Source organism: Henckelia pumila, chromosome 3, assembly GCF_033568475.1.
Source record: "Henckelia pumila isolate YLH828 chromosome 3, ASM3356847v2, whole genome shotgun sequence".
Lineage (NCBI taxonomy): Eukaryota > Viridiplantae > Streptophyta > Magnoliopsida > Lamiales > Gesneriaceae > Henckelia > Henckelia pumila.
In genome coordinates this window covers 48,685,417-48,698,585 of record NC_133122.1, presented here as the reverse complement: position 1 = coordinate 48,698,585, position 13,169 = coordinate 48,685,417, and the positions used below count along the sequence as shown (strand labels likewise).

At 38.4% G+C, this 13,169-nt stretch overlaps 1 protein-coding gene across 3 annotated transcripts; it reads right to left on the bottom strand.

Annotated features, from left to right (window-relative positions):
• Positions 1 to 131: 131 nt before the first annotated feature.
• LOC140891221 (probable galactinol--sucrose galactosyltransferase 5) lies at positions 132 to 4,223 on the bottom strand. Of its 3 annotated transcripts, none has more exons than XM_073299596.1 (5): positions 2,830 to 4,223; positions 2,454 to 2,631; positions 1,878 to 2,245; positions 1,198 to 1,682; positions 132 to 259 (listed from the first exon to the last, which is right to left on the bottom strand). In XM_073299596.1, exons 1-5 carry the CDS (start codon positions 4,102 to 4,104, stop codon positions 241 to 243), a joined length of 2,325 nt encoding a protein of 774 aa, XP_073155697.1. In that variant the 5' UTR covers positions 4,105 to 4,223; the 3' UTR covers positions 132 to 240. The 3 variants fall into 3 exon arrangements, with proteins under 3 accessions (XP_073155697.1, XP_073155696.1, XP_073155695.1); XM_073299595.1 differs by having other exon boundaries at positions 164 to 259; positions 1,109 to 1,682; XM_073299594.1 differs by lacking the exon at positions 132 to 259 and having other exon boundaries at positions 984 to 1,682.
• Between the last annotated feature and the right edge of the window lie 8,946 nt (positions 4,224 to 13,169).

The window sequence follows — 13,169 nt, the reverse complement described above, 5'->3', positions numbered from 1 at the left end:
TGCATGAGCGACCAAATTTAAAAGCTAAAACATGCAACATTTTTTACCTTGCCAGTTCGGGAGGCAGATTCACGTCTGTAGGTAGAAATGTGATGAATACTAAACATTAAGAGCAGTCGGTAAAATATGATACCTTTTTTTAAAAAATAATTTCGAGCGATCCCTCGTATTGAGGAGGCTTCCAGACTCGTAACCAAGAGCACACATCATAAGAAGACGAAGAATCTTGACTTCAGTTCCTTATAATACTTTATCATTTCTGTGATAAAGTACTCGAAAATTAGTTTCGAAACATTTTTATACATCTTGAATGCATATAAACAGAGTTAACCAGAGTCGACATTCTGGCCAGCAGATTCATAAGGTATATTTGTATCCACAGTTTCACAAATATAAGCTGACTGTACAAGATATTAAATGTTATATTATTTCAAAGTACCCCTTGATCATAAGCTTTATATTGAACATCAGACTAGTTATTGGTCTGATAGGCGTAAACCGAGAAATTTGTCAAAAATTCAAGTAGTGCAAACTATAAGATGGTACTGAACATCAGCTAAGCTACTAGTTTAATAGGCATAAAGCAATAATTTTCTGTCAAATTTACTCTTTCCAGTAAATATATTATAACAAAAATAAATGGCGGGTAGAATTTTGATTTCAGTAAGCTCCATGGCAGTGAAGAAAATTGGTTGGGATGGGCTGGTTGATGCGGAAGGTGCCATAGAATAATCCGCATTTGCTCTTTGTTTGCATATTTATCCACTATTTGATTTGGATTCCTACCAGGTCTCAAATGTTCTACTATCCAAACCTCATTCTTCAACTGATAATTCATGTTATGTATGGAAGTTTGATCCAAAACTTAAAAAAGTAGTAGAGGAAACAAGAACATCCATCATCTTTACAATCTTAATCTTTCATAGATATATCGAAGGATAAATGGTATAATCCTAAAACAAACATTTAGGACAAGAGTTCTATACAGAAGTTAAAACATTTCAGGAATTTGATAATACATTCTGTAATACATTGCAAAGTCAGCAGGGAGAAAAAATGCCCCTGATTTCTAAATTATTATTATTATTATTTTTCAAAAATAGAAAACCTTATTGTGATCAAAATAAGTACTCAATCACAGAAATTCCAGGAGAATTTGGCCATGGTACTTGAACTACGACCATGTCATCCTCGTACCCAAATGCCACATTTTCTCCATCAAGTGTACAAGCCAATGGCTTTTCAGAAGCAAAGACCCTCAATTCTCCAGTTCCCTTGACTCCAACTCGGACCGAATTCCCACCATCGTCAAAAGCCAAAGATTGCAATGCGCCGCCCGAATTGAGCATGTTTACTAGCCCGATCGGAGCGAATTGGACAGATTTTTTGGCCAAGGTCATGATGGGGGAGACTGTGACGAGCTCGAACTCGAAAGGCTCGAGGCTTACATTGATGGTGCCAGATCGCTCAGTGAGGATCAATTTCTTTAGTTGAAACAAGTACATGGCAAATGTTTGGTCGTCTTCTATGGACATGGGATTTCTTCCTTGTTTCCATTCTATGTCGACGGGGCCGGTCTTGGAGGAAACTGCGCGTGAGTATTGGGATGCACATTTGTTGCGCCTTGTTTCCCGGCACCACCCTCCTCCTTGGCAGTTGAATGCTCCGATCACACCGGTGAACTGATGCAATTAGAAAAAAGAACGATTTTTACTTCAATTCAAGCTGGATGGTTTGAAGGTATTTCAGTAGAAATCGAAAGCTTGGTTTTGAAAAAAAAAAAATCAATTCTTGAAAATTCTGAAGTAGCAAGAAATCGAAAATAAGACAGAAAAAGTGCCGAAACGAATCAACAAAATGGTAACTTTTAGTCTCACCTTATTGAGGTTCCAAATCTTGAGCATGGTCTTGCCATTGTGCAAAGGGTCTTCGAAGAGACAATCACGAGTAGGCAATGCGTAGTAGTCGCATCTCAGGATGGAGCCATCAGGCAGCACAAGGGTCTTCAGCAGGTCGAAATCGTGCTTGCCCACAGAGTCGCTAATGTAAATGGGTCCGCCCGAAATGGCCCGCGACGCGGCGTGAAACGCCGCACAAGGATGCGTGGACTGGAACATGTCCCAATCGGGGTGGATGAAATTGCCCATCCACAAGCTGTTGTATGCACAATGCACCATGTGGCATCCTTGCAGCCAGAACGTGCCGTTCGGGTCACCCGACGGGTCAGTACACCAAAAGTCATCGCCTGCACGTGTTAAATTCATGTCAAAATAGTAATAAATAATACTTCTCGTCTCATATATGTTGTCTTGTATATTAATAAATAAGTATAAAAAAATATTACTAAATATAAAAAAAAAAAAAAAAAGTGGACGATATAATTGAAATGGAGGAAATATAACATTACACATAACTGTCACGATCCGCTAATTAAACATACATAGAAAACGTACCAACGCGTCCTAGAGAGATGGCCTCGGTACCAAGGAACATGAAGTCGTTGCAGTGTTCCATGCTGGCAATCACGCCATTCCCTTTGAAATGGTTCCTCACTGAAGTCGTGAGAGCTTTGAAATACGCTTTTGCTAGCTCCACTCTTCCCCCATACTCCTCGCACAGCATTTCCAACAACTGTATATACAAAAACACACACACACACAATAAGCAGTGAATGAATATCTAAAATGTCGTATTTCTCCTTTTTGATGCAAAGTTTATAATAGAGTAAAACATAGAATATGATGTGTATAAAAAAAATATCGGGAATTATAATAAAAAATATCGATTGCGGGTTCTTGTATCTTAAAAAATCGAAATAACACGACTTACGTGTATGACATCCACTTTGACACCATCGATACCCACGGACTCCAAATACGAGTGCAAGCCCTCATACAACTGGTCAGCCATATCCGGTGGGACAAGCCCAACTCCATTGTTCACTATCTTATCCACAGCCAAATCCTCCATCGTGGTCTCGAGCCCAGGTGTCAATTTGGGCTTTATCACCTTCGCTTTCGGAAGCCCAACAGTATCAGGCCTCAGCCCGCCCCAGTACCCGCACAAGGCATGCCAAACATAGACATACTCCACGCTCCCGAAATTCTCCTTCAGATCCTTCACAAAAGCACCCATACCCGTATCCGGACCCGACCCAGATCCGGATTCCTTCGGGCTTCTGTAGTCCCTGAATTTGTAGTTCTCCTGAAATTGTATCAGCCTGCATGGCATCTGCTCCCCGGCGGAGGTCCGATTCATGCCCTCGGAAGCGATCGGATCCTCGTCGTGGCTGATGGATTGCCAGCCGTCGTCGATCAACACCAGCCCCGGAGGGCATCCGCCGTCGACCAGACCCTTGACTCCGTCCCATACGCCGCCGGGATGTACGTTCAGGTAGAAAGCATCCCACGTGCACCACCCGAACTTGTCGACGATTCCGGGCGGCGTTTTCTCTTCCAGAAGCTTGAAGGTTCCCAGATGGGCACGCGCCGCCTTGACCGCGTTTCTGGCGAGTGTAAACGGGTCGTCTCCGGCGTGGATGTAGAGCGCAGCCCGGAAGGAGGATGCCGATACTTTGGTGGATCCACTTTCCACGCACATGTCTATATAGTCATCGGATCCGGGTTGTAATGAGGTCCGAAACGGACCCTCCAGGATCGGAAGCAGCAAAACATAGGGCCTGTAGTTGCTGCTGCCGGGTTCGTTTTCTTTGTCGAGGATAAGCATTTGTGTCTCGTGCTCCAGATCCGAACCGTTGGACCCGGTCCAGTGGGTGGTCCACCAGACTTTGAACCGGAAAATGGACATGAACCTGATACTTTTGAGCTTCCCGAGTGGGATTACATGGTGGCTGCTGGGATCTTTGGTATCGAACCCCACGAAGCAGCCGGGGTTGGCTGTTTCTTGGGGATCAGCGGCCGCCTTATCTCCGGTGGCTGCGGCGTGTGGGGACGGGACGATGATGATATTATTCGGCACTTCGGAGAGGAAGACTTGATCATTTACAGTCAAGTTCGATTTCTCGTCCAGTGTGAAGGAAGAGCTTGCGAAACCATTCGCAAGAACGGCAGCGTTTGAATCACCTTTGCTGAAACTAGGGGCCATTGTTACACTAGCTTTACAATATATATATAGTGGTGATTTTATGAAGAAATACTAAGGTTAAATTGTTATATGGAATGGAAGTTATATTTGGAAAAAATGGAAAGCTATAAAAATACAAGATTTTCTTGTGCATTGCATGTTGAGAATGTGGGAGAAAATGGTGAAATTTATAGGCGAAGATTATGGGGAGGGGGAAGGTTCGACGAAGGTGGTTTTGTATGATTTAATTGCAAAGGTTTGAGCTTAGGGGACAGATGGAGATGGTGGGAAATTTGATTGATAAATTAATATTATCCAAAGTGTCATTTTCAACTAGAAGACGTTGTATCTGAACTACCTATTTATTTCCGCTTATACAGGCCATTTTAATTTTTAAATGAATAAATAAATTGGAAATTTTGAGGATGCGATTTTAAATTATTTTTTTTACGGGATGCGATTTTAATTTTTAAATGAATAAATAAATTGGAAATTTTGAGGATCACACGAGGACAGGACAAGTGAAAATATATTTGTAATTCGAGCATTTTGATTTGCATCGTCATTGGCATCTTTTATCTACTATATCTATATCTATATATATATATATATATATATATATATATATATATATATATGCTCACCTATGATTTTTCGTTAAATACAACATTTTGAGTAACACTCCTGTGCAACGGTCTCATTCGTGAGACGGGTCAACCCTATCCATATTTATAATAATAAGTAATACTTTTGACATAAAATGTAATACTTTTTAATGGATAACCCATATAATAGACCCGTCACACGAATATGACCCGTGCAACGGTTGCATACAAGTGTTTGCCTAACATTTTTCGTTGATTTTTTTTGTTGTTATGATTGCATATAAAATTGTTGGAGTCTTGCAATCCGAAATCATCTTAAATTCGAAAAAAAATATTAACATTATGAAATAACCAAAAGATAAATTAAAATTTAAATAAACGAAGTAATCTAGGAATATTTGTTCTGAAATTCAAGAATTTCATCAAAGTTACTATTTTATATCATCTTAGTGATATAAAACGTATTAGAAATACGTACTTCATCCCTAAATCTTTTTGCACGACATATTTGAAAAATTACAACAATAGACTCTCGATCTTCACCAATCGTACCCTATGTATATATATGATTTATATATATATATATATATATATATATAATTTTACTTACTTCCTCTTTCTTTTTTACATATCTCTTTCCTTTTTTCACAAAACATTTTTCCGGAACAAATTCAAATTCTCGTTTGTGTTAAAGCAAATTTAGATCTAAATCATATCAGTACATTAATATATACTATTATTTCTGAATATTTTTAAATATATATTTATATTATTTACTGTATAATATATATGATAAATTTAACAATATTTTCACCGAAGCAAAGTTTAAGCGAAATCAATCGATGTAATTCAAGAAAACATGTTAATTACATATGGGTTTTTTTTATAAAAAAAAGTTAATTACATCTCAATCTTTTTTTTACGTAAATATAGTTTGAGGTGTAATTTCGATTTTCTCGTTTATGTAAACGAAGCAAGTTTAGAATTAATCAAATTGGTATATTGTTATATATTTATTTATGCAGATGGATATTTTTTAAAATATGTGGAACAAAAAAATTAATTGTAACTAAATAAAACGTTGGTAAAAAACAAAATTGAAATTTTTAATTTTATTGTTTTTGTAGTCTAATTTTTTCGACCAATCAAATATTTGTTAAATAAAGTAAATTTCGACAAATTCAAATGGAAACAAATTTGAAAACGTATTTTAGCACATTAGATATACACATATAGTATTCAATAAAATATAGCGTGTATTTGGTATATATATATATATATATATAGAGTTTTGCTATCTTGCCCACCCACCGTGCCTACATAATGTGTTCATCATGAGGTGGCACTCAATTATTGGACGCACAATTTATCACATCCAATAGTTGAGTGTCACCTCATGGTGGGCACATTAGGTGGGCACGATGAGTGGACAGGATAGCAAAATTGTATAGAGTTTTGCTATCCTGCCCACCCACATAATGTGCCCACCATGAGGTGACACTCAACTATTGGACGCACAATTCATTACATCCAATAGTTGAGTGTCACCTCATGGTGGGCACATTAGGTGGGCACGGTGAGTGGGCAGGATAGCAAAATTGTATAGAGTTTTGCTATCCTGCCCACCCACCGTGCCCACATAATGTGCCCACCATGAGGTGGCACTCAACTATTGGACGCACAATTCATCACATCCAATAGTTGAGTGTCACCTCATGGTGGGCACATTATGTGGGCACGGTGAGTGAGCAGGATAGCAAAATTGTATAGAGTTTTGCTATCCTGCCCACCCACCGTGCCCACATAATGTGTCCACCATGAGGTGACACTCAACTATTGGACGCACAATTCATCACATCCAATAGTTGAGTGCCACCTCATGGTGGGCACATTAGGTGGGCATGGTGAGTGGGCATGATAGCAAAATTGTATAGAGTTTTGCTATCCTGCCCACCCACCGTGCCCACCATGAGGTGGCACTCAACTATTGGACGCACAATTCATTACATCCAATAGTTGAGTGCCACCTCATGGTGGGCACATTAGGTGGGCACGGTGAGTGGGCAGGATAGCAAAATTGTATAAAGTTTTGCTATCATGTCCACCCACCGTGCCCACATAATGTGCCCACCATGAGGTGACACTCAACTATTGAACGCACAATTCATCACATCCAATAGTTGAGTGCCACCTCATGGTGGGCACATTAGGTGAGCACGGTGAGTGGGCAGGATAGCAAAATTGTATATTTATTTTTATCTCAATTGGATTTTTGGAAAATGTCCATGTTGAAAATGTTCTGCTATTTATGTTAAGTTTTTGAAAATTTATTGATTGATAGAAATTAATTAGGTTTGGTATTTTTTTTAATTTTTGGTTATACATACAAACATACATACAAATATGACAAAATAGCTAAATGTGGTAAATTACATAAATATTTCAGATATATATATGTATATAATACATACATATCTGTTAAAATAGCAAAATTTTGTAATACATACATATATATATATAGAGTACTTTTCAGCTGCCCAACAATATTTCTCCACCTCGTTTTCAGTAGTTTTTTTTTTATTTTTCACATAACTAAAGCACGGTACCGGGTTTTAGTGGTCCGGAAAGAGTTAGACATCATTGGTTGGGCAGTTGAAAATTTTTCTATACATATATATGTGTGTGTGTGTGTGTGTGTATTTATTTAATATTTATTGGGTATTTATGATATACGTGGACATTTTTTTTTGAATTACATCGATTGATTTTTTATTATCTTTTATTGATAATTCTTGATTTTATTATATATTGTGTATGAATATAATGTAAAAAAAAAATAACTGAATACTCCAAAAAAAAGAAGAAATATTTTTAAATATTAAATATTCAGCCTTTGATACTCCAAATATAAAGTACTAATAATTTATATATTTGATTTGAAGCAATTTTTTTTCTAGATAATATGGTAAATTGTATAATTTATGAAACATTTTATATGTTTGATAAATCTTAAAAATTCTTTGAGATTTTATTATATATATATATATCATTTACTACTTCGAATATGTATGATATTCTTAATCTAAATTTATTCTGTTCTTAGCAAAACAATTATTGTTTTTAAATGTTTTGAAAAGTAAATATTATAAAGGAAATGCTGAAATCATTGAATAATGAAAATATATTGTGTAATTTTAAATGGATATATATATACAATTTTGCTATTCTGCCCACTCACCGTGCCCACCTAATGTGCCCACCATGAGGTGACACTCACTTATTGGATGTGATGAATTGTGCGTCCAATAGTTAAGTGCCACCTCATGGTGGGCACATTAGGTGGGCACGGTAGGTGGGCAGGATAGCAAAACTCTATATATATATATACACACCTACCGTGCCCACCTAATGTGCCCACCATGAGGTGGCACTTAACTATTGGACGCACAATTCATCACATCCAATAAGTGAGTGTCACCTCATGGTGGGCACATTAGGTGGCACGGTGAGTGGACAGGATAGCAAAATTGTATATATATATATATATATATATATATATATATATACAAGATGTAATTTTTACACCAAATACAAAACTCATTTTCAACTATTAATTCTAAACTCTACACTAAACAAAATATTCTCTATTATTTTATTCAAAACAACTAATTTATTTCACAAAAAAATTTTAGATCTTAAAATATATATTATAATACACAATTAGAAAGAAAAAAAAAAAAGAATCTGACACCAAATATAGCGCTAAATATAGCGTTTCGTTGGAGGAATGAATATACCAATTTAGTGTTGGATTTGAGACGACCTTAATTGCAAATAGAATAGGGGAGCACATTTTATTTTAGTCTATTTTATTTTAGATGTTACTGTAACTTCCCGGCATCTTGGGGATCGGATGGGGCCGGGTGGCGGCTGGCCCAGCATGTGAGATTTGCGTGGCCCACGCACCGGCCATGCACGGCGGAAGTCAAACGATAATTAACACGTGGAGGCCTTGTGGCTGCAACGCCCGCCGCGTGGCAGTCAAATACGGTATATTACATATTTGTATAATAACTAATTTAACTGCTTGGTGCATGGGCTACTGACTTCAACTACCTCACAGACAGACACATGTGCGAATGGGACACTCACACTTGGAACCTAGCTATTTTTCTGTTCGAGGAAATCTATATTATCTTTGATTCAGAAAAAAAAAAGAAGAAGCTATATTATCTTTTTTCTGTCAAAAAATAAATAAATAAATATATAATTGTGTTATTAAATTAACATATTGTTATTTGAATGAGAACAAGAGGGGAAAAAAAGGTATTGATTTTGAAAAGTTTTTTAGAAAATGCTTTTCAACTTTTTCTTCACAAAATTTCACAAAACTATAAAATTTTGTGAAGATAAAGCTGAAAAGTATTTTTAAGAAACTCTCTCAAAAACTACTTGCGAAAAAGTAAATGTTAGATCAAATCACAATATATTATTTAGAACAACCGGCAGAGCCACGCTATTGTCTAAATAATATATATGACTTTATTATAAATTAATACATATATTTAGTTCCCACTATATTAATATCAGATTAATCGATATTTAATACATGATACCCATAATATATATATAAATGCATAAATATAAACATAAAAGAATAATTAAATATTTAAACAAATATATCATATAATATAGTTCTCACTATATTAATATAAGATTGATTTTAAAATGCAAACATGAGGTGTTTTATAAATTGATTGCTAGATTGTATTCTTAGGAAACGTAATCTAGCTAGAATTTATATATATATATAATGTATATATTCAAAAAAATTAATATAGAAAAATCGTGACCATCTTTCTAGAATATTATTATATTATATATATGTATATATTATCGGAGTATTCGAGATATCCTATCCTAGGAAAAATAAATTGATTTGGTGTTTACCAAACCGATAAGGGGAAAAACCCATTAATGTACCAAACATTTCATTTGGACACATACGTGGTCAAATACCGTTGCTGATCCAACTGTCATGTGCTCGTGACAATTAGTCGGTTGGATTGGGTTGGATAAATCTCCCATGAAATACAAGTAAACACGAGGGGGCCGACCATTATTTCATTCAATGTTCAAATTAATTATAAATTATATATTTTAAGAACTTTAAATGTATATGCTTAATCAGGTGAAAACGTGGCACTTTCGTAAAACGACTTATCTATGTGATGTCACTGTAATTTGAAGGATCCAAGGTTTTTTATTTCGAACCAATAAAAAATTTGATACGGCATAAAAAGTTTAATAATAATATTGTTAGTATATAATTTAATATAATAAAAAAAGCGTGTGATAACATAACGTATATAGTGTAAAATTTTAAATATGAAAATATACAATATGTGTTTGTAGCCTCACAATATTAATTATTTTAATAAATTAGTACTTACTATGTTTGGTTCGGATGATGAAATTATTGAATGATTAGTATATAATATAAATTATAGAAAGATGATTGATGTAGAAATGTAATGCAGAGTGATAAAAATTATTATGCTTGACATGATTTTTGTGTGTTGGATATATTAATACTTTTTGTAACTTTGAACCAAAATTATCCTTAGTTCATGATACCCTGGTAAGTCAGGGGTGGCAGGGCCAGGAAAGGCTAGGGGTGTCAGGGCTGTATTAATGCAAGGGTAGCAGGGCTGTTAGTCAGGACAGCGAGTAAGACTCTAGCCCGACTATTTTGGGGAAGAGTAAGATTCACATTAGTAGAAGCACCCTCTTCTTATAATGTCATCTTGGGGAGGCCGGCTATGAATTCTTTCAAAGCCGTGGCCTCAGCTTACCATCAAAAGATCAAATTCCCAGTGGAAGATAAGGTCGGAGAAGTCCGAGGAGATCAACCTTCTTCCCGAAAATGCTATGCCGAGACAGTGAAGATAGATTACAAGAGGGCAAGACATAGTGGGAAGGAAGGAGCCCAGAGGGGAAGAGAATCTGTTCTGTGGAGGAGTCTAAAGGTGAGTATGAAGAGGTGGAGCTGGAGCTCGGGCAAACAGGGAAGTCTGTTAAAATAGCCCGGGACTGAGAAGCAAGGTTGGCTGAAACATTGAAAGGTTGCCTCATTCAGAATAAGGATGTGTTCGCCTGGGATCAGGGCGATTTGATGGGAGTTTCATCTCATGTTTCAGAGCACAAACTCAACATCATCTCTGGAGCCCGGCCTGTATTACAAAAGAAGAGGCATTTCGGGGCTGAGAAGGATAAAGTGATAGCAGAGCAGGTTCAAGAGCTACTGCGGGCTGGACACATCAAAGAAGTACAATTTCCTACTTGGTTGTCCAACGTAGTGCTGGTACCAAAAGCTACTGGGAAGTGGCGGATGTGTGTGGATTTTCGAGATTTAAATAAAGCCTGCCCCAAGGATTGTTATCCTTTATCCCGGATTGACCAATTGGTGGATTCCACATCCGGGTGTGAATTGCTGAGCTTCATGGATGCATAGCAGGGCTACCATCAAATTCCTTTAGCCCTGGAAGATCAAGACAAAGTCAGTTTTATCAACTCGGGAGGTACTTTCTGTTACGTGGTTATGCCATTTGGTCTAAAAAATGCATGGGCTACGTATCATCGGATGATGGACAGAGTGTTCCGGGAACAGGTGGGTCGAAACGTGGAGGTATATGTGGATGATATATTGGTCAAGTCCAGGACCCGGGATTGTTTTATACCCGACCTGGAGGAAACTTTTGCCACAGTTCGGCGGTATGGGATCAAGTTGAATCCGGCCAAGTGTATGTTTGGGGTGAAAAGTGGCAAGTTTCTGGGGTTCATGGTAACTGAACGTGGGATAGAAGTCAACCCAAAAAAAGTGAAGCTGCTGCGGGAAATGCCTTCGCCAACATCTATCAAGGAGGTACAACGATTGACCGGCCGGATTACAGCCCTGGCTCGGTTTATAGCTCGGTCGGCTCACCGTAGCTATCATTTTTTCCAAGTGTTGCGGAAAGCCGAGAGGTTTGGCTGGACTGAGCAGTGCGAGCAGGCCTTTCAGGAGTTGAAGGAGCATCTGGCTAGCTTGCCTATCTTGGTTAAGCCAGAGCCAGGGGAAAGATTGTGGATATATCTGTCTACTACTGAGAAGGCGGTCAGCACTGTTTTAATAAAAGAGGAAAAGGGAGATCAGAGGCCTGTGTACTACGTCAGTCATGCTTTGAAGGGGGCGGAAGTTAGATATACGGAGATTGAGAGGATGGCCCTGGCTCTGGTAATAACAGCCCGGAAATTGAGACCTTATTTCTTGTCTCACCCGGTAACTGTTCTTACTAATAGCCTCTTAGGGCGAATCATGACTCATCCGGATGCCTCGGGGAGGCTCGTAAAATGGTCGGTGGAGTTGGGAGAATATGACATTGAATACCAGCCGCGTAAAGCCATCAAAGCCCAGGCTTTATCCGATTTTTTGACAGAGGTGGCCACTTTTGGCCAAGAGGAAGTATGGAGGGTTTTTTGTAGATGGAGCCAGTGGTGTTGGAGGCAGTGGTGTAGGGGTCATCCTGATCTCACCTACCAGGATAAAATCGAGATAGCCGTAAAGCTGGATTTCCAGGCCTCCAACAACGAAGCTGAATATGAGGCTGTGATAGCTGGGATGCAACGGGCTCGGGAAGTCGGGGTAAGTCAAATTATAATATATTCTGACTCCCAGTTGGTTGTTCAGCAAGTAAAGAAGACCTTCTGTATCCGAGAGGAGAAATTGATAAAATATTGTAAGATAATTGAAGAACTCGGGGCCAGTTTCACTACTTGGAGTATAGAGCAGATACCCCGGGAAGAAAATAGGGAAGCAGATGCCTTGGCTAAAAGAGCGGTCACTGGGGAAACTGATGGTAAAAAATCCCTGGTACAGATGGAGATGGTGGCTGCCATAGAAGCCCGAGAGCCGGTCCTCCGAGAAGATACGTGGATGGCCCCGATGGTCAAGTACCTTACCCATGGGGATCTCTCGGAAGACAGAGGACAAGCCCGGGTCATACGAAGACAGGTAGCCAGATTTGCTATTTTAGGAGGAAGGCTTTATAGGCGTTCCTATCAGGGCCCTTTGCTCAAATGTTTGGGGGAAGGGAAAACAGAATATGTCTTGCGGGAAGTGCACGAGGGATGTTGTGGAAACCATGGAGGGTCTATGAGTCTGGTCCGAAGGGTATTGTTGTCCGGATACTGGTGGCCCACTTTGCAGGCTGATGCATCTAAAATTGCCCGGTCTTGTGAAGGATGTCAGAGATTCGACAATATTCAACATAGCTCGGTAAGTAGCTTGAATCCCGTATGGGCATCGTGCCCCTTTGACCAATGGGGTCTGGACATAGTAGGACCTTTTCCACAAGCCCGGGCACAGAAGAAGTTCTTGCTGGTAGCCGTTGATTATTTTTCTAAGTGGGTGGAGGCAGAGCCTTTGGCAAAAATAACAGA

Coding starts and splice junctions, on each gene's coding strand:
- LOC140891221 (XM_073299595.1), bottom strand. CDS start 4,104: ATGGCCCCTAGTTTCAGCAAAGGTGATTCAAACGCTGCCGTTCTTGCG. Junction 2,246..2,453: donor CATCTCTCTAGGACGCGTTG/GTACGTTTTCTA, acceptor TAACACGTGCAG/GCGATGACTTTTGGTGTACT. Junction 1,683..1,877: donor AGATTTGGAACCTCAATAAG/GTGAGACTAAAA, acceptor TAATTGCATCAG/TTCACCGGTGTGATCGGAGC.